Source organism: Oncorhynchus clarkii, chromosome 20, assembly GCF_045791955.1.
Source record: "Oncorhynchus clarkii lewisi isolate Uvic-CL-2024 chromosome 20, UVic_Ocla_1.0, whole genome shotgun sequence".
In the NCBI taxonomy this organism is placed as follows: domain Eukaryota; kingdom Metazoa; phylum Chordata; class Actinopteri; order Salmoniformes; family Salmonidae; genus Oncorhynchus; species Oncorhynchus clarkii.
The window spans coordinates 37,042,455-37,069,900 of NC_092166.1; the positions used below are offsets into that span (position 1 = coordinate 37,042,455).

General features: G+C 42.5%; 1 protein-coding gene across 5 annotated transcripts in view; it reads left to right on the top strand.

Annotated features, from left to right (window-relative positions):
* The window catches only part of LOC139376318 (zinc finger protein 512B-like), a 75,982-nt gene extending 50,935 nt beyond the window's left edge, over window positions 1-25,047 (top strand). The window contains exons 9-16 of one of the 5 annotated variants that reach the window (XR_011627902.1): window positions 10,468-10,560; window positions 19,944-20,042; window positions 20,661-20,855; window positions 21,160-21,807; window positions 21,913-21,979; window positions 22,155-22,217; window positions 22,324-22,422; window positions 23,447-23,500. Coding sequence is in view for 4 of the 5 variants with exons in the window: in XM_071118708.1 (XP_070974809.1) it covers window positions 10,468-10,560; window positions 19,944-20,042; window positions 20,661-20,855; window positions 21,160-21,807; window positions 21,878-21,979; window positions 22,155-22,217; window positions 22,324-22,422; window positions 23,447-23,785 (1,638 nt within the window). In the remaining variant the exon portion in view is untranslated. Of the gene's footprint in view, window positions 1-10,467; window positions 10,561-19,943; window positions 20,043-20,660; window positions 20,856-21,159; window positions 21,808-21,877; window positions 21,980-22,154; window positions 22,218-22,323; window positions 22,423-23,446 lie in introns of all 5 variants that reach the window. The other 4 variants (XM_071118708.1, XM_071118710.1, XM_071118709.1 and 1 more) reach the window with 4 other exon arrangements.
* The last annotated feature ends 2,399 nt before the right edge of the window (window positions 25,048-27,446 follow it).

Genomic DNA, 27,446 nt, shown 5'->3' on the forward strand with positions numbered 1-27,446 from the left:
TGATGTAGAAATATTGAAATTATAATTACATAAAAATTCTGTGAATATATGGAAGCAACATCTCAAGACATCAGTCAGGAATTTAAAGCTTGGTCGCAAATTGTCTTCCAAATGGACAATGACCCCAAATATGTTTCCAAAGTTGTGGCAAAATCGCTTAAGGACAACAAAGTCAAGGTATTGGAGTGGCCAACACTAAGCCCTGACCTCAATCCTATAGAACATTTGTGGGCAGAACTGAAAAAGTGTGTGTGAGCAAGTAGGCCTACAAACCTGACTGTTACACCAGCTCTGTCAGGAGGAATGGGCCAAAATTCACCCAACTTATTGTGGGAAGCTTTTGGAAGGCTACTCAAAACATTTGACCCTTGTTCAACAATTTAAAGGCAATGCTAACAAATACTAATTGAGTGCATGTAAACTTCTGACCCACTGGGAATGTGATGAAAGAAATAAAAGCTGAAATATATCATTCACTCTACTATTATTGTGACATTTCACATTTTTTAAATAATGTGGTGAACCTAACTGACCTAAGACAGGGAATTTGTACTGGGAATTAATGTCAGGAATTGTGAGAAACTGAGTTTAAATGTATTTGGCTAAGGTAAGCTTCTGTATGTGTATGGTTGTTCTCATACTTTTAAAACATTTACTTACGCGGTGCTTTAAAGGGAAGCATTCTACAAGGTAATTTAAGTAAAACTATCTGTACAAACCCCACATATATGATCAGTTTTTTTTCTCCATACAAACATTTCCTCTTTGAATATTTAGATTTTGGATGCTATGATTTTGTTGCTAATTTGGGTCTAGGTACCTCCATTGAAATTGCCATGGTAACGACACTAGCTGAAGCATCATTGGCTGGACAGAATGATTTTTAACTTTGATTTAACCCTTGTGTAGTCTTAACATTCTGTATTACTTCCCTTGTCCTCAGGGTAAAAAATGACCCGCTGTCAGTAAACCACAAAAATATAGCAGCTTAATTGAATTTTAAACCCCAAATCTATTTTTCATTAAGAAACATCCTGTAATTTGTCACAGACTTTGTGAATATCGGGATTTTCCCTCTTCACAATGCAGAAAAACTGCATATAGTGTGTGGACACCACTCATTTTATTACAACACACCTGTCATAATTGTTTTCTTTACTAAAGTAGAGGTTTATTATAATTACTATTATTGCTAAAGGTACTGCATAAGTGTCAACATGTTTTCTTGTTGCAAGATATAGCCTTGTATAGCAAAAATGTGCAGAAAGTAGTTTTGAATGCATTTTATTGAAGGGAAACAATAAGTCTTGAACTTTTTGGCAACATAGTGATATATTCTTATATATTGTACAATGAGGAATTCAACTACAAAATGCTAGTCTTCTCCCATTGTTTTAACCATTGCCCCCATCCACAAGGTGTATAAACAACAACAACAATAAAAAATAATAAAAGATAATAGATACAAAAACATGAAGAACATAACTCAATCAACTCTAATTGGCACACATAGGACAGTATGCAAATGTATTTTGCAGATGTATTTGTTTTGAATTGGCAACTCCTCTTGCTTGCCCCAGCTGCAGCCTCTGGTGGAAAAGGACAAGATTCAGCCCCCTGAACAGCTTTCACAAGTGCTGTTGAGGCTGCTGTGCGAGGGAGGCACTCCCTTCTTTGAATGTGTGAGGTTACAAGTGCCTTTCCCAGCTGCTCTAGGAACACCCTCTTCTTGTTCCGCTTATCAGGCATCCAGGTAGGGTTGATCTTGTTCCATATCACTAAGGCATTGTATGAGGACACATCAATGATGTTATAGAAGTTGACCAGGGGCCAGCGGGAAGTCATCCTCCTGCAACTGTAAGCTCCAATCACCTTGTCCAAGTTGTCCACACCTCCTTTGTTGTGGTTGTAGTCCAGGATGATGGCTGGCTTCCTGTCCTCACGATCACTGATCTCAGCCGTTTTGTGCAGTGTGCTCAGAGGGACCACATTCTTGTTCCTCTTTGGGAGGAACAAGGTGGGGGTGAAGGCAAACTTTGATGAGAAGGTCCTCCTTGTTGCGGGGAGTGCAGGGGGAGCTCAGGCTTGTTCTTTCTATCTGTGCCAACCATGGTGATATTCCTCTTCAGGAGCTGCTGGCTGAGGTCATTAGAGGTGAAGAAATTGTCATGTGACATTGTGCCCTCTCAGTTCATCTTTCACATCAAGCACAACCCGCATCCCCTGGCTCTTCTCCGGGCCTCCACTGGTCGGCTTCCCTGTGTAGACTTGGATCTTCCAGGCGTATCTGGATTGTGCGTCACAGGCCACCCATATCATGATGCCATACTTTGCTGGCTTGCAGGGGATATACTGCCGGAAAGGACAGCGACCTTATGACAAAAGAGATTACTATCAGTAATTAGTTTCAGAGTCACATAAAACAATCACATAAATCAATGATTTTACAGCAATACATAATACAATGAACAGTGAAAATGGTAAATTTACAGATATGAAAATAAAAATGTATTACAGAATTTAACTAGTTGCTCATCCACTGTTACTTCAGGCCCCTGGTTATAGAGGTATGGCAGACACTCCACCCACTTCTCCCAGACCTCTCTTATGGCCGCCAGTTTGTCTCTCACACATCTTGCAGGTCTTGACTCACCGTTGACTCAAATCGTGGCATTATTGAGAAAGTGTGAAAGACTTTCAGTGGCATCGTGGCATGGAAAATCACCCTTCCACTCTCTGCATCCCAGAGACTACATGTAGCCTCGCCTCGGGACTTATACACACCCGCTAATATTAGCAGCCCTATGTATACACGCAGGTCAATCTCATCCATCCTTTTCCAGTTGTCTCCATGTTTACGGAAACCCTGCAAATGCCATCGATTTTTTTCTATGGCCGGCGTGATGAACATGTAGAATGTTGAGGTGATGTCCTGGGCAACTGCATGTCTTGTGGGCCCTGGGGTCATCCTTATGACATTTTGTGCTGCCTTCCTGCCCTGGTTGTCATATGGTGACAAGGACCATGTTATTTGACTATTTTTTGACAAAAATGTCTCTCCTTCAGCTTGGGGGATTTCTTCTTCATCTGAGAATGATGCATCGTGCTCTGGGTTGTATTCTTCCAAATCTTCTTCTTCAGATACCTCCTCTTCTAAATCATTGTTTCCTTATTCCTCCTGGACATCTGAAAAAATCAGATCTCTGACCTATTGGGCACTGAAACATGCACTCATGGCTTCAGCAAAGAGGGAACTGGGAGGACTGTCATCTGCACCACCTTTATACCCTCGGACTGCATTCCCCATTAGTAGACAATGCTTTCAAGAAATGTTTATTTTGTCAGATTGTTTTTATTTTGTCTGTGAACTCGAGTCATGTGTGGGGTCATGGAGGGGAGATGCTGCTCATGCACAAGAACGTTTTAGTTTTGTCTGTGTTCAATCAGTAGAACACATCTCAATTTCTCATTGTGTGTGTGTGTGTCTTTGTGGTTTTTGTGGTGTGTAAATGATTTTAAAAGCTGCCTTGTCACAGATGACCCTAAGACAGTCTTTGTACCCTGGTGGTGTACTGTACAGCTTCCATGGAAATATGAACAAAGGCTTTCACTTTTTCTAATGTTGGGGTCACTCTAGGAAAAGTAATCAAATTTCAAGTAGAAAACATATCATTTCGGGGGTTTTCTCTGCTGTTTAACATAGTGGCGAGTCATTTTTGACCCTTAAGCCAACACAAGGGTTAAGATTGCAGTAAAGGGAGTGAAAGCTCTCACTTCTCAATATTCATCAAAATTACCATGAAATGCAAGATGTATTTGCATTGAACCCTTGATGTCCATTGTAGAATATAGCTAAGCCTTTTTTAAACTCCAGAGTAGCCTAAACAATAGTCACTTTTACTATTGCAGTAACCTACCCCTCCAGTTGGCTATTCATAGGTTGTACCTCCGTCACTCGGTCGCGTTATGCCATTGTTAGGAACGTTCTCAAGTCGCCATAGTGGTGCCCTAAAGTTGCTAATTACTATTTAGTCTAAATTACACTATAGTCAAATCAAATCAAATTTATTTATATAGCCCTTCGTACATCAGCTGATATCTCAAAGTGCTGTACAGAAACCCAGCCTAAAACCCCAAACAGCAAGCAATGCAGGTGTAGAAGCACAGTGGCTAGGAAAAACTCCCTAGAAAGGCCAAAACCTAGGAAGAAACCTAGAGAGGAACCAGGCTATGTGGGGTGGCCAGTCCTCTTCTGGCTGTGCCGGGTGGAGATTATAACAGAACATGGTCAAGATGTTCAAATGTTCATAAATGACCAGCATGGTCAAATAATAATAAGGCAGAACAGTTGAAACTGGAGCAGCAGCACAGTCAGGTGGACTGGGGACAGCAAGGAGTCATCATGTCAGGTATTCCTGGGGCATGGTCCTAGGGCTCAGGTCCTCCGAGAGAGAGAAAGAAAGAGAGAATTAGAGAGAGCATATGTGGGATGGCCAGTCCTCTTCTGGCTGTGCCGGGTGGAGATTATAACAGAACATGGCCAAGATGTTCAAATGTTCATAAATGACCAGCATGGTCGAATAATAATAAGGCAGAACAGTTGAAACTGGAGCAGCAGCACGGCCAGGTGGACTGGTGACAGCAAGGAGTCATCATGTCAGGTAGTCCTGGGGCATGGTCCTAGGGCTCAGGTCCTCCGAGAGAGAGAAAGAGAGAAGGAGAGAATTAGAGAACGCACACTTAGATTCACACAGGACACCGAATAGGACAGGAGAAGTACTCCAGATATAACAAACTGACCCTAGCCCCCCGACACATAAACTACTGCAACATAAATACTGGAGGCTGAGACAGGAGGGGTCAGGAGACACTGTGGCCCCATCCGAGGACACCCCCAGACAGGGCCAAACAGGAAGGATATAACCCCACCCACTTTGCCAAAGCACAGCCCCCACACCGCTAGAGGGATATCTTCAACCACCAACTTACCATCCTGAGACAAGGCTGAGTATAGCCCACAAAGACCTCCGCCATGGCACAACCCAAGGGGGGGGGCAACCCAGACAGGATGACCACATCAGTGACTCAACCCACTCAGGTGACGCACCCCCTCCAGGGACGGCATGCGAGAGCCCCAGTAAGCCAGTGACTCAGCCCCTGTAATAGGGTTAGAGGCAGAGAATCCCAGTGGAAAGAGGGGAACCGGCCAGGCAAAGACAGCAAGGGCGGTTCGTTGCTCCAGAGCCTTTCCGTTCACCCTCCCACTCCTGGGCCAGACTACACTCAATCATATGACCCACTGAAGAGATGAGTCTTCAGTAGAGACTTAAAGGTTGAGACCGAGTTTGCGTCTCTGACATGGGTAGGCAGACCGTTCCATAAAAGTGGAGCTCTATAGGAGAAAGCCCTGCCTCCAGCTGTTTGCTTAGAAATTCTAGGGACAATTAGGAGGCCTGCGTCTTGTGACCGTAGCGTACGTGTAGGTATGTACGGCAGGACCAAATCAGAGAGATAGGTAGGAGCAAGCCCATGTAATGCTTTGTAGGCTATAGTGCCTGGAAATACGATGACATTGCTAAAGTAGTCAAATATCTAGTAGGAAATCTTTGCCAGCATTATCATGTCATCAAATTAGTTTCAGACAGATGGTAATGTTGTCATTAGCTAGCAAAGTTTGTCAAAAATAGCTAGAAATGCTCATGTTAGCTAGCTAAAATCCAGTGACCCCCCCCAAAAAAAATATTTGCCATCTAGCTAATGTTATACTACATCTAAACTCAATTTGGCAACATCAAAATGACAAAAGGTTTTCCTAGTAATTATTTGCCTCCTGTTGAATGTCATCGTATTTCAAAGATACTTTAATGCACGTTTGATTAAATCTTCATCAGTGCTCTTTGACAATCCATTGAGTAGAATGCTCAGTCCAAAACGAACATTCAAAGCAATATTGTGACGAAACATGCAACCCATGAATAGGCTTAAGCCTATTAGCTGGCTCTTGTCTGTGGATGGGTGGATCCATATTGCTGTTGAATACCGGTGAGCAGACTTCCCGACAAAGCTTCTTCCCGTTTCCAGAGCAAAATTATGCAGCAGTTATGTTCATAAATGACCAGCATGGTCAAATAATAATAATTGCAGGCAGAACAGTTGAAACTGGAGCAGCAGCACAGCCAGGTGGACTGGGGACTGCAAGGAGTCATCATGTCAGGTAGTCCTGAGGCATGGTCCGAGGGCTCAGGTCCTCCGAGAGAAAGAAAGAAAGAGAGAAAGAGAAAATTAGAGAGAGCATACTTAAATTCACACAGGACACCGGATAGGACAGGAGAAGTACTCCAGATATAACAAACTGACCATAGCCCCCCGACACATAAACTACATAAACTACTGCAGCATAAATACTGGAGGCTGAGACAGGAGGGGTCAGGAGACACTGTGGCCCCATCCGATGACACCCCCGGACAGGGCCAAACAGGAAGGATATAACCCCACCCACTTTGCCTAAGCACAGCCCCCAAACCACTAGAGGGATATCCTCAACCACCAACTTACCATCCTGAGACAAGGCCGAGTATAGCCCACAAAGATCTCCGCCACGGCACAACCCAAGGGGGATTGAATACTTGTCCCCAATAGAAACCTTAATTTAGGCCTACTTGGTCTCAGTGCAACCATTTACTGTGGTATAACCATGTCACATCCTGAAAACATAGCCTATAAGTGTCCATCAACAGGTCTCAGTGCATCCATTTACTCTCATTTTGTGACACTATGGCTTGGCTGTGAGTTACATTTTTAATTGGTCACATCGGTGCGAGCTTAGCCGGTCACTTCAATCAAAGCTTTATAGATTTGGGACGGCTGAATGTACTACTTAACTGACTGGGAAATGTTTGAAAGGAGAGCGTGCGCAATGGTGTGATAACATCTGATGGTGATGATGCATTTCTACATTTTCACGGTGACAGGATGCACCGGACAGGCAGGGAACATAGCCCAACTGTTTCAAAAGAGTTAGAAAACCATTCGAGAAATAGAATGACCTGCAAACAACTTGAGCAACAAGCATTACAGGCCATCACAAATCAACATTCCAAAATGTTTCTGAACAAAATAAAAATGCAGATTTACAGTCACAGTAAGCTGGTGCTCTAGAACCCTTTTAAAATGTGTTTCATACCAAAATGTGCTGTATCTGGAACCATGTATTTAGAGAGTTGGGCTATTGCATTTTCGGCATTATGATAGTTTTACATGACACTGCATTATTCTATTTTACACACTTAATCAAATCCTTATTTTATTAAGTTAACCCCTGGTCAGATGTGGTGATTGACAGCTGGCACTCTCAGCTATTCGCGTTGGCTAGCTAGCTAGCGTTACGTTAGCTTTGAGCTCTTGTGTATCATGGTCCTTTTGATTATGGATCAAATCGACAGTTTATTGGCGCCTGGGGTATCTGTTCCTGTTGGCCCAAAGTGGAACATTTCTAAGCAAGCTCATGACAAGGATAGAGCCTAGATCCAGTGACACTTAGGTGAAGGGAAACAACCTAGGCTAGTAGCCTACCCACTGCAGAAAAATATTGGGCTGTATCACTCCAAAAATAAGAATCAATCCATCCTTGACCGGCAAATGAATTCCGAAAAACGTTCAATGTCCTTATTAGTCCTTACATCCTTTCCTACGGTCTATATATTTAAACTAAAACATCTTCCCTCGATTTATCCCAGGGTTTCCCAAAGTTGGCCCTGCCCAAAACCAAAACGTGCACCCAGGGGAGGCCCCAGGAAACCCAGATTTATCCAACCGAACAAACCTGTAAAACCCACATACAATTCTTCCCGAAAGTTAATTAAATGTCCTAAATGAAAACACATCTTATACACTGCTCGGCCTCTCAACCTTGGCTAAATTGATTATTTAAATGTTTATTTGTGTATTGATACTTTATTACGTGTGACTGTTTAAAACCCAATTGGGATACTTTTTCTATTGGACTTCTGTTGTTTGAAGTGGATATTTAGAGTTTTGCCACAAAACATGATTATTTGTCTCTTGAAAATAAAATTACCTTGCGATATACTTCAAACAAAATGATGTCTGTCTTTTCACAAGGCCATGTCATGATGAAAAAATAACATCTCTTTCACATATTTTAATTAATGTGCCATTTCTGAAAATTGATATACAGTTGAAGTCGGAAGTTTACATACACCTTAGCCAAATACATTTAAACTCAGTTTCACATTTCCTGACATTTAATACTCGTAGAAATTCCCTGTCTTAGGTCAGTTAGGATCACCACTTTATTTTAAGAATGTGAAATGTCAGAATAATAGTAGAGAGTGATTTATTTCAGGTTGTATTTCTTTCTTCACATTCCCAGTGAGTCAGAAGTTTACATACACTCAATTAGTATTTGGTAGCATTGCCTTTAAATTGTTTAACTTGGGTCAAATGTTTTGGGTAGCCTTCCACAAGCTTCCCACAATAAGTTGGGTGAATTTTGGCCCATTCCTCCTGACAGAGCTGGTGTAACTGAGTCAGGTTTGTTGGCCTCCTTGCTCACACACACCTTTTCAGTTCTGCCCACAAATGTTCTATGGGATTGAGGTCAGGGCTTTGTGATGGCCACTCCAATACCTTGCCTTTGTTTTCCGTAAGCCATTTCGCCACAACTTTGGAAGTATACTTGGGGTCATTGTCCATTTGGAAAACCCATTTGCGACCAAGCTTTGACTTCCTGACTGATGTCTTGAGATGTTGCTTCCATATATCCTCATAATTTTTCTTCCTCGTGATGCCGTCTATTTTGTGAAGTGCAGCAGTCCCTCCTGCAGCAAAACACCCCACAACATGATGCTGCCACCCCCATGCTTCACAGTTGGGATGGTGTTCTTCGGCTTGTAAACTTCCCCCCTTTTCCTTCAAACATAACGATAGTCATTATGGCCATACAGTTCTATTTTTGTTTCATCAGACTAGAGGACATTTCTCCAAAAAAGTACTATCTTTGTCCCCATGTGCAGTTGCAAACCATAGTCTGGCCTTTTTATGGTGGTTTTGGAGCAGTGGCTTCTTCCTTGCTGAGCGGCTTTTCAGGTTATGTCGATATAGGACTTTTTTTACTATGGATATAGATACGTTTGTACCTGTTTCCTCCAGCATCTTCACAAGGTCCTTTGATGTTGTTCTGGGATTGATTTGCACTTTTCACACCAAAGCACGTTCATCTCTAAGAGACAGAAAGCGTTTCCTTCCTGAGCAGTATGATGGCTGCGTGGTCCCATGGTGTTTATACTTGCGTACTGTTGTTTGTACAGATGAACGTGGTACCTTCAGGCGTTTGGAAATTGTTCCCAAGGATGAACCAGACTCGTGGAGGTCTATAATTTTTTTCTGAGGTCTTTGCTGATTTCTTTTGATTTTCCCATGATGTCAAGCAAAGAGGCAATGAGTTTGAAGGTACGCCTTGAAATACATCCACAGGTACACCTCCAATTGACTCAAATTATGTCAATTAGCCTATCAGAAGCTTCTAAAGCCATGACATAATTTTCTGGAATTTTCCAAGCTGTTTAAAGGCACAGTCAACTTAGTGTATGTAAACTTCTGAACTGGAATTGTTATACAGTGAATTGTAAGTGAAATAATCTGTCTGTCAACAATTGTTTGAAAAATGACTTGTGTCATGCACAAAGTAGATGTCCTAACCAACTTGCCAAAACTATAGTTTGTTAACAAGACATTTGTGGAGTGGTTGAAAAACAACCTAAGTGTGTGTAAACTTCCAACTTCAACTGTATCATGTTTTGGGATATAACTCTTCATTTGCTTTTTATTCATTTGGACTGCTTTCTTTAATGCAGTTGTAACCTCTTCATCGGGTTCAGGCCACTAGCGTACTCTGGGGAGGCTCGCTGTTAGATGCTTCTCTCTGAGGACCCCTCGGGCAGGTCCAGGGGGCCAGTAGACGCAGAGTATTGATTGGAGGGCTGGAGGAATTATACTGTGGCTGCATCTCAATACTCTGAAGTAGCTTCCTCTCCTTTAACTGTACCAATCTGAAAACACAGGCTACAGGCTGTAGGTCAAAACAATCAGGAAAGGACACAAGGACAAGAAGCCAATTTAGACTATTGAGGTATTCTAGAGCTAAGACAGTAGGTGCTTATGGCCTGTTGGACAATGTGACTATAAAAGTGACAGTTGTGCCATTAAGGAGTCAGTCACTGTAAAATCTTCATTAAAAGGCCTTCTTTACAGTTATTGGTCTTGATGATTACCTGACAAAGACCATTATAGGTGAAATGTTCCCGTGTCATTAACTCATGTGAAGGTCATTCTGGGGAACAGTGAGCAGAAAGACCAAGACCTGCCAGTGGATACAAGATATTCATAAGTTAATAGGAATGAATGACCTTTGAGTTACTGTGTGACCTTTGTCCTTTAACCCTGCAGCTCCAGGATGCCCTGAAGTGCCAGCAATGCCAGAAACAGTTCAGGTCCAAGGCCGGACTCAACTACCATACAATGGCTGAGCACAGCAGCAAGGTAAACACACACAAATAAAAACATACGCACAAACAAACACGAACACACACACAACCAAAGTTGATTGATCTACTGATCCCCTAGTCAGAAACTCTCCGATCTGAACGTAACCATTGGAGTTTAATTTGCAACATGTTACAGTGGAGGGAGCTCTGTTGTGAGTTCCTAGCAAGTAGGCGTGAGGGATTGATTTGGGATTGTGGGTGGCATGGCAGACAATTGAAGGGTTCTTCTCCTGACCTCTATTTTTTGGCTGTTTTATAGCTCATCTCATGCTTTTGTTCACATTTTGCCATTTTAAAAGTAACTTCCTGCTAATCTACACATTTTAGGAAGGGTCCCAGTCCCCTGCATGCCCGTTCGGTAATCCGGCCCTGGTCAAACAGGTTACACCTCTGACCCAATGACCCACTACACCACTACCTACCTAGAACTGTTGAGTGACCAATATAGACACCTCTGACCCAATGACCCACTACACCACTACCTACCTTACCGTAGTCTGACTATAACAAAGGCTGGTTCAACAGCAACCCAAGCCCTTACCGTAGTCTCACTATAACAAAGGCTGGTTCAACAGCAACCCAAGCCCTTACCGTAGTCTCACTATAACAAAGGCTGGTCCAACAGCAACCCAAGCCCTCCCTTACCGTAGTCTCACTATAACAAAGGCTGGTCTAACAGCAACCCAAGCCCTCCCTTACAGTAGTCTTACTATAACAAAGGCTGATCCAACAGCAATGCATGTCTTTTTTATCCCAGCAATTTTATAATATCATTACATTTTACATTTATTTATTGTTGCTGTTGTTTAAAAATGTTAATTTTATTACAACCAAACTAATTAAAATGATTCATCTAACTTCCTGGTTGTATGGTGACAAATCAGTGCATGCAATGCAACTCCTTGAGATATGTGAATAGGATCTGATCTCTAAAATGATTCACCTTACTTCCTGGTTGTATGGTGACTAATCTGTGCAATGCAACTCCTTGAGATATGTGAATACAATCTGATCTGTAAAATGATTCACCTTCCTTCCTGGTTGTATGGTGACTAATCTGTGCAATGCAACTCCTTGAGATATGTGAATAGGATCTGATCTTTAAAATGGTTCCGATTATAAAACACATTTGGGAGCTTTATAACGGTGAGTGGACATTCTCCATTTCTCTTTATATTGGATCCAGCTACTGTGAAAAGTTTGGAGGTGCGTAAAACCCTCCATAGTCTGCGTTATTATTTTAATATTATATGCCCACAGGGAGAAATGATGAGGCCGGTCAGTGTATTTCAAGTATTTAAAAGTTTTTTTCTTTGTTTAGAATTTGATTCAAATTATTTGTTCGCTTTGTAGGCCTCATCATAAATTAATTGAATCTTGCTTTTTAACTATGTTTGGCATGTCCATGCTCAGCCATAATGAAATGTACAACAGGCCTAGCCCTTATCAGTGTGAATGCTATTGAAGCCATTCAATTACTTGGAACAATGTGGACTGTAAATGGGTTCAAGTTAACGTATTTAGCAAAGAGGGGATAGGACTACATTTTGATATTTAGTTTCTGTAAGCCATTTAACAAGCTATAACGGGCTAACATTGGAATTGGAGTTGATTCCAAGGCAATACATATAAGACCGTAAATACACAACTTGAAGCAACCACGTATTGCACTGTGGAACAGGTTCTGATTGGCCAGTGAGGGGCCAAGCCTTGACACACCCACAACCTGTCGATTCATGAATACCCAACCCTTTCGCACCAAGTGCTCCAATAATTGTAGTTGTGAAAATAGCTAAAATATTTCTGACACACCCCTGAACCTATAGCGCTACCGCCTGCGCTTAGATTTACCATTGTGTTTGGTTTGTTAAAATAGAGCCCCAAGTGTCTACCAGACCCTAAAGTAGAGTGGGTTTTCACTTCTGACCAGTATGGACTTCAACACCCTACCGAGTGCTTGTGTCTGGTTTCCCCTGTCAGAAAAAGCACCTTGTTTCTTGTGATGGATGGATTGTGTGAATGGAACTAGTTTCAGGAACGGGCAATTTTAGACAGTGTCTCTCTTTAAAAAAACATTTTAATACACAACGGTGTCCATGGGCCGGATCCGGACTGCAAGTGGTTTGAGTAAAAACATTTTTATTTGTATTTTATTTATTTTTCTCAAGGAAATGTTTTATTAATGAACATTGAAATGACTAAAATGAACTTGAAACTGATATTGGACCCACATTATGGAGCTACGTTTATAATCACTCTGCCCAGCTTGCTAACGGTCATCAAGTGAAAAGCTAGACAGTCAGGGAGCATCAAAAATTATAACAGCGTTGGATAAAGAACAATTTTTTGCAAATTTTGACGGCAAGTAAATATATTGTAAAACTTCAATTAAATGCAAAGTCTCAAATAGCCACCTATCCCTTTTAATAGCCAGGGATCAGCACACGTTTCAGCATATAAACGTCCTGGGGACCTGGACAAATGTCGAACACTGAAGTCTATCTGCAGTGACCCCGTTGCAACTACGGGGGATACACGGCACTACGAGGCACAACAAATGAATGGTACTGGAAATAAAATCGGGGGTGTATGATAGGCAGCCTAGTCTTTGCAAGTCTGATCTGCAATAGATGTGTTATTATGGGTATACTGGTAATACTGGTCACAATAAACATTGTGGTAGTCTTTTCAACATTTTATTGAGCCAAGGTTGTGTGCATTAAGGAAATGGAAGCCTGGCTCAAACAGAAGAATGTCTCTTATAAGCAGCGGTTGTGTTCAGTGATTGAAGCGAATAAACTCTCGGCTATTCATTGAAGTAATTCATTTAGAGTGCGGCCCTCCGGACCTCGGTGAAGACCGAATGCAGCCGTGGTCCAAAAGTAATTTGACACCACTGTTCTGAAAGATGGATTTCTACTGTTGTTCTTTTTGGCCCAGCTGAAGTTATGATTGTTATGTCCCATTACATTATGCTGTTAACTTCCTCAGTAGAGAGGTTCGTCAAGATATCAACATGGCCCTCCCTCCTGCATTAGTGGAATGCTGCTCCATTAAGTTTGTTGAATAATTCAAAACTACGATCTCAAAAAGTATAATTTTATGTTTAGCAGAAACTCGTATCCAGAGCAATTCAGGTTAAGTGCCTTGCTCAAGTAGCGAGGCTCATTAATATATCAACAAACCTCTCTCTATCTCTATCTCCTCCTGCATTAGTGGACACACATCTCTATCTCCTCCTGCATTAGTGGACACACATCTCTATCTCCTCCTGCATTAGTGGACACACATCTCTATCTCCTCCTGCATTAGTGGACACGGCGACTTGATTTGACAGATTTTTCACCTAGTCATCTCAGGGATTCATTAATATATCAACAAACCCCTCTCTATCTCTATATCTCTGTCTCTATCACCTAGTCATCTCAGGGATTCATTAATATATCAACAAACCCCTCTCTGTCTCTATCACCTAGTCATCTTGGGGATTCATTAATATATCAACAAACCCCTCTGTCTCTATCACCTAGTCATCTCGGGGATTCATTAATATATCAACAAACCCCTCTGTCTCTATCACCTAGTCATCTCGGGGATTCATTAATATATCAACAAACCCCTCTCTCCTGCATTAGTGGACACTGCGACTTGATTTGACAGATTTTTCACCTAGTCATCTCGGGGATTCGAACCAACAACTTTTCATGTTTTTCCTCCCGCCCCATCCTAAAATATTAATGTCTCCTCTGTGTGTGTGTGTTAGAGTCAACTGATTATGATTTTTCAACGCCAATACCGATACCAATTTATTTGAGGACCAAAAAAAGCCGATACCGATTAATCTGCCTTTTTTTTTTTCTTTTTTTTGTAATAATGACAATTACAACAATACTGAATGAACACTTATTTTAACTGAATATAATACATCAATAAAATCTATGTAGCCTCTAATAAATAATGAAACATGTTCAATTTGGTTTAAATAATGCAAATACAAAGTGTTGGAGAAGAAAGTAAAAGTGCAATATGTGCCATGTAAGAAAGGGAACGTTTAAGTTCCTTGCTCAGAACATGAGAACATATGAAAGCTGGTGGTTCCTTTTAACATGAGTCTTCAATATTCCCAGGTAAGAAGTTTTAGGTTGTAGTTATTATAGGACTATTTCTCTCTATACCATTTGTATTTCATTAACCTTTGACTATTGGATGTTCTTATAGGCACTTTAGTATTGCCAGTGTAACAGTATAGCTTCCGTCCCTCTCCTCGCTCCTCCCTGGGCTCAAACAAGGAACACATCGACAACAGCCACCCTCGAAGCAGCGTTACCCATCGCTCCACAAAAGCCACGGCCCTTGCAGTGCAAGGGGAACAACCACTCTAAGTCTCAGAGCGAGTGACGTTTGAAACGCTATTAGCGCGCACCCTGCTAACTAGCTAGCCATTTCACATCGGTTACACCAGCCTAATCTCGGGAGTTGGTAGACTTGAAGCCATAAACAGCTGTCACGTTCTGATCTTAGTTCCTTTGTTTTCTCTTTTGTTTTAGTATGGTCAGGGCGTGAGTTGGGTGGGTTGTCTATGTTCGTTTTTCTATGATTTTCTATTTCTGTGTTTGGCCTGGTATGGTTCTCTATCAGAGGCAGCTGTCAATCATTGTCCCTGATTGAGAACCATATTTATGTTTTTCGATTGTGTTTTGTGGGTGGTTGTTTTCAGTCTTTGCGTGTCTGCACCAGACAGAACTGTTCCGGTTGTTTCTTTGTTGTTTTGTTATTCAGTGTTCAGTTTACTTTATTAAAAAGATGAACACATACCACGCTACGCATTGGTCCTCACCTTCTTCCCACGACGGCCATTACAGAACCACCCACCAAACAAGGACCAAGCAGCGTGGTATCAGGCAGCAGCGAGATCTGGACTATGTCATAACTTGGGACGAGATAGACAGGTGGTCGGTCGACCCAGGGAGAGTGCCGGAGCCCGCCTGGGATTCTCTGTGAGGAGGGATGCCGGCGAATGGAGTTGGCACGGCAATCAAGGAAGCCCGAGAGGCAGCCCCAAAAATGTATTGGGTGGGGGCACACAGGGAGTGTGGCGAAGTCAGGTAGGAGAACTGCGCCAACTCCCCGTGCTTACCGTGGAGAGAGATGGACCGGGCAGGCACCGTGTTATGCCGTGAGGCGCACTGTGTCCCCGGTGCGCAGGCATAGCCCGGTGCGGTACATAGCAGCACCTCGTAGTCTCCCATCTGTCCTGAGCTGCCAGTCTCCCGTCTGTCCTGAGCTGCCAGAGTCTCCCGTCTGTCCTGAGCTTCCAGAGTCTCCCGTCTGTCCTGAGCTTCCAGAGTCTCCCGTCTGTCCTGAGCTGGCAGAGTCTCCCGTCTGTCAGTGTTCAGTTTACTTTATTAAAAAGATGAACACGTACCACGCTGCGCATTGGTCCTCACCTTCTTCCCACGACGGCCGTTACAATGTGACTTTGTATGCCAGAGGGTTAAATAAGGAACATGATATGGGAATTGAAACCAACCAGGTGTGTGTAATACAGACAAAACAAAACGAAACTGTAACATGGATCGGTGGTGACTAGAAAGCCGGTGACGTCGACCGCCGAACACCCGAACAAGGAGAGGGGCCGGCTTCGGCGGAAGTCGTGACAACAGCTCAATGCTTGACGCACAACGAAAAGCTGCTGGCAAATTGCACAAAAGTGCTGTTTGAATGAATGCTTTGCGAGCCTTCTGCTGCCTACCATCGCTCAGTCAGACTGCTCTATCAAATCATAGACTTAATTATAACATAATAACACACAGAAATACGAGCCTTAGGTCATTAATATGGTAGAATCCGGAAACTATCATCTCGAAAACAAGATGTTTATTCTTTCAGTGAAATACGGAACCGTTCCGAATTGTATCTAACGGGTGGCATCCATTAGTCTAAATATTCCTGTTACATTGCACAACCTTCAATGTTATGTCATAATTACGTAAAATTCTGGCAAATTAGGCGGCCCAAACTGTTGCATATACCCTGACTCTGCGTGCAATGAATGCAAGAGGAGTGACACAATTTCACCTGGTTAATATTGCCTGCTAACCTGGATTTCTTTTCGCTAAATATGCAGGTTTAAAAATATATACTTCTGTGTATTGATTTTAAGAAAGGCATTGATGTTCATGGTTAGGTGCACATTGGAGCAACGATACGCACCGCATCGATTATATGCAACGCAGGACACGCTAGATAAACTAGTAATATCATCAACCATGTGTAGTTATAACTAGTGATTATGATTGATTGTTTTTTATAAGATAAGTTTAATGCTAGCTAGCAACTTACCTTGGCTTACCAGGCTCCTCGTGGAGTGCAATGAAATCAGGTGGTTAGAGCGTTGGACTAGTTAACTGTAAGGTTGCAAGATTGGATCCCCCGAGCTGACAAGGTGAAAATCTGTCGTTCTGCCCCTGAACAGGCAGTTAACCCACCGTTCCTAGGCCGTCATTAAAAATAAGAATGTGTTCTTAACTGACTTGTTAAATAAAGAAAAAACGGTGTCCAAAAATACAGATTTCCGATTGTTATGAAAACTTGAAATCGGCCCTAATTAATCTGCCATTCTGATTAATCGCTCGACCTCTAGTGTGTGTGTGTGTGTGTTCCATTCAACCTTGCCATCATAGCTGATTTGTTTACATCTAAGAGGAGTTATGCCCTCTGTACAACTGAAGTAAAACTGTTTAAGACCTTTGTCTTCAGTCTCTGCTCATTACATTCTGGTGCAGTAGAGACGTTCATTAAGATATCAACATATCTATCCTTTGTTAGTGGAATGGCTCTCCAATTAAGTTTGTTGAATAATTCAAAACCACTGTCTTAAAAAGTATAATAAAATATTAATGAACTAACATGTCCATAACACTTTCATTTGTGTTTGTGCGTGTCTGTGTGGGTGTATGTGTGTGTGCTTGTCCTGAATTACCTGCAGAAGTGGCATCCTTGCTAATCTGTACCCAGTGTATGTCCTCTGGTCAAATGGCTGAGCATTGTGGGAAAACACAGCAGCAGGATGACACAGTGACAGAGGTCACCTGCTGGCTTTGACCTTGTTGTTGTAACTGCCACTGTGATACACTACCTCTGATGTTTCTCTCTCTAGTACCGCCCCCTCTCTTTCTCAGTCTCTCTCTCCCTTCCTCTCACACTCTCACCACATTTCCATATCGTTCTTTCCCACTCTCATTCTTTCTCTCTCATTCTCTCACCCCTTTCCTTCTCTCTCGTGTCTGATATAGGTTTTAAGGAGAAATGCTGGTGGTTCTGCTGTGTCCCCTCGTGAATCTAAGGCTGGCGGGAGTGTGTGTTCTCTAGCCTCAGGGCCTGACTGTGACATGATTCTCTTTGCTTTGCTTTAGTGTGGGAATTACATGTATTCCTCTGATCTACCATCTTATCTCCCTCCTTTCCCTCGCAGACTAAGGATGTATATCAATCTCAATAGTCTGTAGATCTGTACAGATCTAAAAACACAAGAGAAACCAAATTGGTGGATGCTAATTTAGGCCATTAAGATGCACCCGAGCGTGTATCCACAGTTGCATTTCAATCCAGAGAGTTGTTCTCTCAATATCTGTGACCCACCACCTGGATTCCTGGAAGTTGGAAGTTTACATACTTAGGTTGGAGTAATTAAAACTCGTTTTTCAACCACTCCACAAATGTATTGTTCACAAACTATAGTTTTGGCAAATCGGTTAGGACATCTACTTTGTGCATGACAAGTAATTTTTCCAGCAATTGTTTACAGACAGATTATTACACTTATAATTCACTTTATCACAATTCCAGTGGGTCAGAAGTTTTCATACACTAAGTTGACTGTGCCTTTAAACAGATTGGAAAATTCCAGAAAATGATGTCAAGGCTTTAGAAGCTTCTAATAAGCTAATTAAAATCATTTGAGTCAATTGGAGGTGTACCTGTGGATGTATTTCAAGGCCTACCTTCAAACTCAGTGCTTCTTTGCTTGACATCATGGGAAAATCAAAAGAAATCAGGCAAGACCTCAGAAAAAAAATTGTAGACCTTCACAAGTCTGGTTCATCCTTGGGAGCAATTTCCAAATGCCTGAAGGTGCCACTTTCACCTGTACAAACAATAGTATGCAAGTATAAACACCATGGGACAATAGAGCCGTCATACTGCTCAGGAAGGAGACGCGTTCTGTCTGCTAGAGATGAACGTACTTTGGTGTGAAAGGTGCAAATCAATCCCAGAACAACAGCAAAGGACCTTGTGAAGATGCTGGAGGAAACGGGTACAAAGGTATCTATATCCACAGTAAAACGAGTCCTATATCGATATAACCTGAAAGGCTGCTCAGCAAGGAAGAAGCCACAGCTCCAAAACCGCCATAAAAAGCCAGACTACGGTTTGCAACTGCACATGGGGACAAAGATCATACTTTTTTGGAGAAATGTCCTCTAGTCTGATGAAACAAAAATATAACTGTATGGCCATAATGACCATCATTATGTTTGGAGGAAAAAGAGGGATGCTTACAAGCCGAAGAACACCATCCCAACCGTGAAGCAAGGTGGTGGCAGCATCATGTTGTGGGGGTGGCAGCATCATGTTGTGGGGGTGCTTTGCTGCAGGAGGGACAGGTGCACTTCACAAAATAAATGTCATCATGAGGGAGGAAAATTATGTGGATATATTGAAGCAACATCTCAAGACATCAGTGTCTGTCATGGTTGCCTTTTAGTTTGAAGATGTGATCCAGAGTCAGGTGTTTTATACAACAGCCTTCTGTGTTCTCTTTTCGACTCTTTTGGTAATCATCTCTCTGCTTCCACCGAGCATTCCATTGATTTCAAAACTCGGTCAACAACACTGTTGATCGCCGTTTCTTCCCCATCACTGTCATCAGAAGACCCTACAATGTCTGGTTCAGTGAAAATGTTTTTACCTAAATCAGGGATTTCCTTATTGTCTGATTCATTTTCAGAGCCAGAGACCCACTCTCTGGTGAGACAGACATACATAAAGAGTTTTGATCAAATAATAAAACAAACAACATTTAAATGCCTCTCTTGTGAAGTAGTGACACTTAATCACTGCCCAAATCTGTAGCCCCCCTCCCCTTTCCTCCTCTCTCTGGCTGTGCTGTGCAGTCCGCTGCTCTTTTTATCCGGCATGTGTTTTTTGATAAACACCTTAGTTTGACAATTGTCATAACATGCATAGAGTAACGGGATTGCCATGAAACCGTTTAATGATCCTGGCATCGCCCAAAATCACATTTTCCAGGCCTGGTTTAGGAGGGGGAGGTGTTTTGAGGGGACACTGGTACGACGCTGTGTTTCCCCCCTTCAGGCTTTGGGGAGCGAGGACCAGATGGGGGACGTGCAGTTGGAGAGAGAGGTGCTGCGTAGAGTGCTCAAACAGACGGGACGAATCAAGTGTCCTAAGGAGGTATGTCTCCTCCAACTGGGCACAGACGTCAGTTCAATGTGTAGTTTGGACATGGAATCGACGTTGATTCAACACGTTTTTTTTCTTTCTTTCTCTCTTTTCTCCCACTTCTTTCTCTTGCTATCTTCTCCAATTGTATTCGATTTTCTTCTCTATTCATGCTGAACTCCCCTCCATCTCCCTTTACCTCGCACGCTCTCTCTTTCTCCCTCCTCTCCTCTGTCTTTCTTGTTATTCTGCCCAAACATACATCACCACTGTGTTATCAATTCCTCACACTACGGTGCAGAGAGGGGAAGAGGCAGGGCTGCTGGAGACAGAGACATTTACAATAACCTCTCTTCGTCCATGGACATGTTCAATCTTTCCTCCACTTCTGTCTCATTCTTATGTCAAACAACCACAAAAAATGGTTGGTCATCTCTCCTGAGAAATATATGTTTATGTTAATAAGACTATATAAAAAACGTTAGATGAATAATAGACCCAATGTGATGGTTGCCTTCGTTAGACAAATCCATACTCCGCTCCACCAACCTGATTTCCAGTCTAATGTGAATGTTCTATTTCTCCCTTTTTAAATGTTGCCCACACACACACACACACACACACACACAGAGCTGCTCAGCCCATTTTTTCAGTCTGATGGGATACCAGTACCATCAGAAGCGCTGTGGCAGAGAGCTATCAGAGGAGGACAAGCCTGTGTTTCTGTGTCAGCACTGTGGGAAGACCTACCGCTCTAAGACTGGCAGAGACTACCACCTCTGCACTGAACACCCCACCACTAACAACAATACCAGCGGCAGAGGAGTAAGAGAGAGCTGAACGTTTACTATTGGACATAAATACAACACATTTTCCAAAAAGTAGTAGCATTAGTCACGTAAACACAGAAATAAACAAATGGCACATTGGATTCCTAATTTTAAAAATAAGTGGTGCTTTTCTTTTATGACTAGTGTGTCTTGAAATGTCCTATATGCTGTTAATTATGGAAATGAGTTCCATCTGGTTCGTTCAGCAATTCCTGTGGCAGAAATGTATGATTGATTGAATCGCTGTGAATCCTCTTCTCATTGGTCTTTGACTGGGCTGTGTCCCTCCTCTCTTCCAGATGAGAACAGAAGAGGGACAGCCTGCAGGAAGGAGGGAACAGAACCACATGGAGAGAGAGAAGGATGGGAGAGAGAGGGAGAGAGAGAGGAAGGACAACGAAAAGGGTCAGGAGTTGTCTGCGGGTAGGGAGAAGGATGGGAGAGAGAGGGAGAGAGAGAGGAAGGACAATGAAAAGGGTCAGGAGTTGTCTGCGGGTAGGGAGAAGGATGGGAGAGAGAGGGAGAGAGACAGGAAGGACAACGAAAAGGGTCAGGAGTTGTCTGCGGGTAGGGAGAAGGATGGGAGAGACAGGAAGGACAACGAAAAGGGTCAGGAGTTGTCTGTGGGTAGGGAGAAGGATGGGAGAGACAGGAAGGACAATGAAAAGGGTCAGGAGTTGTCTGCGGGTAGGGAGAAGGATGGGAGAGAAATGGAGAGAGAGAGGAAGGACAAAGAAAAGGGTCAGGAGTTGTCTGTGGGTAGGGAGAAGGATGGGAGAGAGAGGGAGAGTGAGGGGCTGGGGGAGGACTTTGAGAGGACTCCTAGTGGTAGGGTGAGACGTCGGTCTGCCCAGGTAGCAGTGTTCCACCTGCAGGAGATAGCAGAGGATGAACTGGACAAGGACTGGGGCACCAAGCGAGACGACCTGGTACCGGACAGCAAGAGGGTAAGACATACACAGGTACATACACACATACAAACACATTTAACATGTGGTCCCTGTCTTCCTCCCCCAGTTGAACTACACTCGTCCTGGTCTTCCCATTTTCAGTCCCAAGCTGCTGGAGAGCTGGAAGAACGAGGTCAAAGAGAAGGGCTTCATCTGCTGCTCCAACGGAGTAAGAACCTCTGGACAACATGTTCTGTACATTAAACCAGATAAATCCTGTATTTTAAGTAATCCAGTTGCTTTTATACATTTCAGCACTGTCAATTCTGAGCTCAACAAGTTAATGTTTTATAGGCAGAGTTTATTATTGCTGTGTCTGAGTTATTGTTCCTCTCTGTTTTCAGAGCTGTGAAGCTGTTTACTCCAGTGTGTCCGGACTCAAAGCTCATCTAGCCAACTGTAACCAGGTAGGACCTTAAAAGGATTCAAAAATATCTGACCCTGTATCACTCTGTTGAGTTCAGGGACAACTTGTACCTACGCTTGACTGGGGTATGCTTCTGTGTGCTGCAGGCAGAGGGCGATGCAGGGAAGTACACCTGCTTACTATGCCAGAAGGAATTCAGCTCAGAGAGTGGTGTCAAATACCACATCAGCAAGACTCACTCTCAGGTGAGACAGACATACATAAACAGTCCTTTACAGGTGGGCCTGATAGACCCACTCTCAGGTGAGACAGACATACATAAACAGTCCTTTACAGGTGGGCCTGATAGACCCACTCTCAGGTGAGACAGACATACATAAACAGTCCTTTACAGGTGGGCCTGATAGACCCACTCTCAGGTGAGACAGACATACATAAACAGTCCTTTACAGGTGGGCCTGATAGACCCACTCTCAGGTGAGACAGACATACATAAACAGTCCTTTACAGGTGGGCCTGATAGACCCACTCTCAGGTGAGACAGACATACATAAACAGTCCTTTACAGGTGGGCCTGATAGACCCACTCTCAGGTGAGACAGACATACATAAACAGTCCTTTACAGGTGGGCCTGATAGACCCACTCTCAGGTGAGACAGACATACATAAACAGTCCTTTACAGGTGGGCCTGATAGACCCACTCTCAGGTGAGACAGGTGGGCCTGATAGACCTACTCTCAGGTGAGACAGACATACATAAACAGTCCTTTACAGGTGGGCCTGATAGACCCACTCTCAGGTGAGACAGACATACATAAACAGTCCTTTACAGGTGGGCCTGATATACCCACTCTCAGGTGAGACAGACATACATAAACAGTCCTTTACAGGTGGGCCTGATAGACCCACTCTCAGGTGAGACAGACATACATAAACAGTCCTTTACAGGTGGGCCTGATATACCCACTCTCAGGTGAGACAGACATACATAAACAGTCCTTTACAGGTGGGCCTGATAGACCCACTCACAGTTGAGATGTTCACTCATTCAGACACACATTTTAAAACACAGATGAGACGTTCACTCATTCAGACACACAGTTTAAAACACACAGATGAGACGTTCACTCATTCAGACACACAGTTTAAAACGCACAGATGAGACGTTCACTCATTCAGACACACAGTTTAAAACACACAGGTAGATGTCATCCACTTGTAGTAACATGCAGTTGAATGTTTTCCCCTCAACATGATCATGTTACAGAACTGGTTCCGAGCCTTCAGCCACATGTTGCCCAGCAGCAGCAGCATCAGCAGCAGGAGCAAACCGCCAGACTACCAAGGGAAAACGGAGGTCAAGAACAGAGCCACCATGGGAAAGAAGAGAGGCCGCAAGCCCAAAGAGCGCCCCCCTGAGGCCACCCCCGTCCAAACAAACACTTTTTTCAGCACCACCCAAAACTCAGCCCCCACCCTGAACATGGGCCAGACCCCGGTCCCGACAGAGACAGGAAACCCAGGGAGCCTGACGCTAAACAGACAGCCCAACCAACCCACCACACGGAGGAGTAGGCCCAAGTGGGTGCCCCCTCCCTCCGAGTAGCTCTGCTTTCAACCCAAGAGCCAGAGAGGCTATGTCTATCTATCCACATTACGCCAGTAAGCTCAAGGATGTTTTGGATACCTCAAGGACTGGCGGACAGAGAACAAAACTAAAAACAACTGCACTCAGATCTTTGTGTTTTAAATATACTGTATACAGTTTGTGTCTCCTGGTATATGTTGATATGTTTATTTAGTTTCCTCCATTCCATTTCCAAGCATAATTTCAGTTAAACTATTGACAACAGGGGTTCATTGTTATCAACGTTATAGTCCTACTCTGTGTAAAAACATATTTTTTCTAAACAAAAGTAGTATTTCAAATTAATGTTGGCATTTTCCCTCTACATGTCTTTAGTTTCATGTTGTGATTGAGAGATTTTTCAAATTATATTCTATTAGGATAGTGAGGTGATACTATATCTATCTATATACAGTATATAGTCAAAGCAATGACGTCATCCCTCTTTTTTCAAGGCAGGAAGGTCAAATTTGGTCTAAAGCGATCACTCCTTTTCATTTTTGTTGTTTTACACTTTAACGTCTTTTGTTTGTTTTATTGTGTCAGCTGAATGTCGAAGTAGAGAGGTTGTTTTGATCAGTCTACATTGCAATATGCTAATTAGATGTTGTCTCTTTGTTTTCTTTGTCTTTTCTTTTCAAAGTAGTGAAAGACCACATACATCATACATCAAATCACTGTGTCCTAATGCTCTGGCTATGTACTTAGTCTTTGTTTCAATTACACTGAAATTTAGGAAATTAGCACCATTTTCACAAAATGATATGAGATTTTATCGAATCTTGGTGACAGTAATTAGACCTTGGGACATATGATTGGGGATGTTAACACAAACATTGACACTAAAATCTATATCTACACTCAAGCAATGTAAACAGAATATCCACAAAGTTTGAAGATGTGTAGATTTAGTTTAAGATAGGTTTCGCCATTGGACCTCATAGTCTGAATTAAATGTGGGAATGTTGTAGTAATTGTTCCCATTAAAATGGACAAAAATTCTCAAGCTAGAATTTTCCTAGGACTGTCTGGGAGTCGGGAGAGGAAGACTGAGAGGTTTGGATCTCTCTTTGTTTGTGGTGTATTAACCAATTTAGCCTTAAAAAAAATAAAATAATTAAGTTTAAGTTACTTTAATCTTTTAGGAAACATAAAAAGTAAAAACCTAAAATGAAGGCTTAGATGTTGTTATGTATATGGACATATTCCCGGTCATTAAAACCACTTGTCTTGCACTTTAACCCCTTTCCTCTCTTCCCCCCATTTTGTCTTTTTGCACATGAAGAGCAGAGAAAAAAAACTTGACGCTCCGGGAAGAAGATGCCCTTGGACACAGATTTATAAATCAGCCTAAATGTTTACCTTAAGAATGATGGGTAAAGACACAAAACTGGCCGTAGATCAGCTTCTAAGGGGCAGCTTCCCCCTACTCCAACCTAAACCTCCTATATGGAGGGTTGTAACCCAGGACTGTAAAATGAAACTGTGGTGTCCAGAAACAAGAACATTTAGATCTCTGTGTCCCGCTTTCCGACAGGATTCAATGAGTAGATAACAGGGCCACCTAACTAAGCTGATCCTCAGAAATGATAGACATTTTAGGCTGTTCTGCCAGTCAACTATTTCACGTAAAAGGAAATTACATTTAAATGAAATGTCTTTAATTTATGAAAATGCTAATGTGCAATCAGCTCATTTTAATATTGTATCCATAATACATACTTAAAGCAGATACTTGAATTCACAAAACAATTGTAATAATTTGATTTAAGTAAAATGTCATGAAATGTTTAATGTATATTTATATCAATGGAGCAGAATAGCTCTCTCAAAGCAGCAGACCTCTTTTATAATCACTTGTGTATATTATCTAGTTAATCTGAAAGTGGTGGCAGTTTGTGAAAAGGTTAAGTTGACATGGTTACTCTGCTTGTTCATACAGAACAGTTTTTCCAGAAATGCTATTACTTTGTAATGTATATTTCCTACAAATACAGGTGCTAAGCTCATACAGTAATGCAACAAATCTTAACCATTATTTAAAAATAATGTAAATATCACATTTACATAAGTATTCAGACACTTTACTCATTACATTGTTGAAGCATCTTTGGCCGCGATTACAGCCTCAACGCTTCTTGGGTATGACGCTACAAGCTTGGCACACCTATATTTGGGGAGTTTCTCCCATTCTTCTCTCCAGATCCTCTCAAGCTCTGTCAGATCGGATGGGGAGCGTCACTGCAAAGCTATTTTCAGGTCTCTCTGGCTGGGCCGCTCAAGGACATCCAGAGACTTGTCCCGAAGCCACTCCTGCATTGTCTTGGCTGTGTGCTTAGGGTCATTGTCCTGTTGGAAGGTGAACCTTTGCTCCAGTCTGAGATCCTGATCCTGATCCCGTTCATCTTTCCCTCAATCCTAACTAGTCTCCCAGTCCCTGCTGCTGAACAACATTCCCACAGCATGATGCTGCCACCACAATGCTTCACTCTAAGGATGGTGTCAGATTTCTCCAGATGTGACGCTTGGCATTTAGGCCAAAGAGTTCAATCTTGGTTTCATCAGACCAGACAATCTTGATTCTCATGGTCTGGATAGTCCTTCACATGCCCTTTGGCAAACTCCAAGCGGGCTGTCATGTGCCTTTTTCTGAGGAGTGGCTTCCGTTGGGCCACTCTACTATAAAGGCCTGATTGGTGGAGTGCTACAGAGATGGTTGTCCTTCTGGAAAGTTCTCCAATCTCCACAGAGGAACTCTAGAGCTCTGTCAGAGTGACCATCGGGTTCTTGGTCACCTCCCTGACCAAGGCCATTCTCCCCCTATTGCTCAATTTGGCCGGGCGGCCAGCTCTAGGAAGAGTCTTGGTGATTCCAAACTTCTTCCATTTAAGAATGATGGAGGCCACTGTGTTCTTAGGGACCTTCAATCCTTCAGACATTTTTTTGTACCTTCCCCAGATCAATGCCTCGAAACAATCCTGTCTCGGAGCTCTTATTTTGACTGTTTTTACATTGTAGAATAATAGTGAAGACATCAAAACTATGAAATAACATTTGAAATCATGTAATAACCAAAAAAGTTTTAAACAAATGAAAATATATTTTATATTTGAGATTCTTCAAAGTTGAAAGCTTTGCACACTCTTGGCATTCTCTCAACCAGTTTCATGAGGTAGTCACCTGCAATGCATGTCAATTAACAGGTGTGCCTTGTTAAACGTTCATTTATGGAATGTCTTTCCTTCTTAATGAGTTTGAACCAATCAGTTGTGTTGTGACAAGGTAGGTTTGGTATACAGAAGATAGCCCTATCTGGTAAAAGACCAAGTCCATATTATGGCAAGAACAGCTCAAATAAGAAAAGAGAAACTTCAGTACAACATTACTTTAAAACATGAAGTTCAATCAAAATATAAAATTTCAAGAACGTTGAAAGTTTCTTCAAGTGCAGTCACAAAAACCATGAAGCACTATGATGAAACTGTCTCTCATGAGGACCGCCAATGGAAAGGAAGACCCAGAGTTACCTCTGCTGCAGAGGATACGTTCATTAGAGTTACCAGCCTCAGAAATTGAAGCCCAGACACATCTCAACATGAACTGTTCAGAGGAGACTGTGTGAATCAGGCCTTCATGGTCG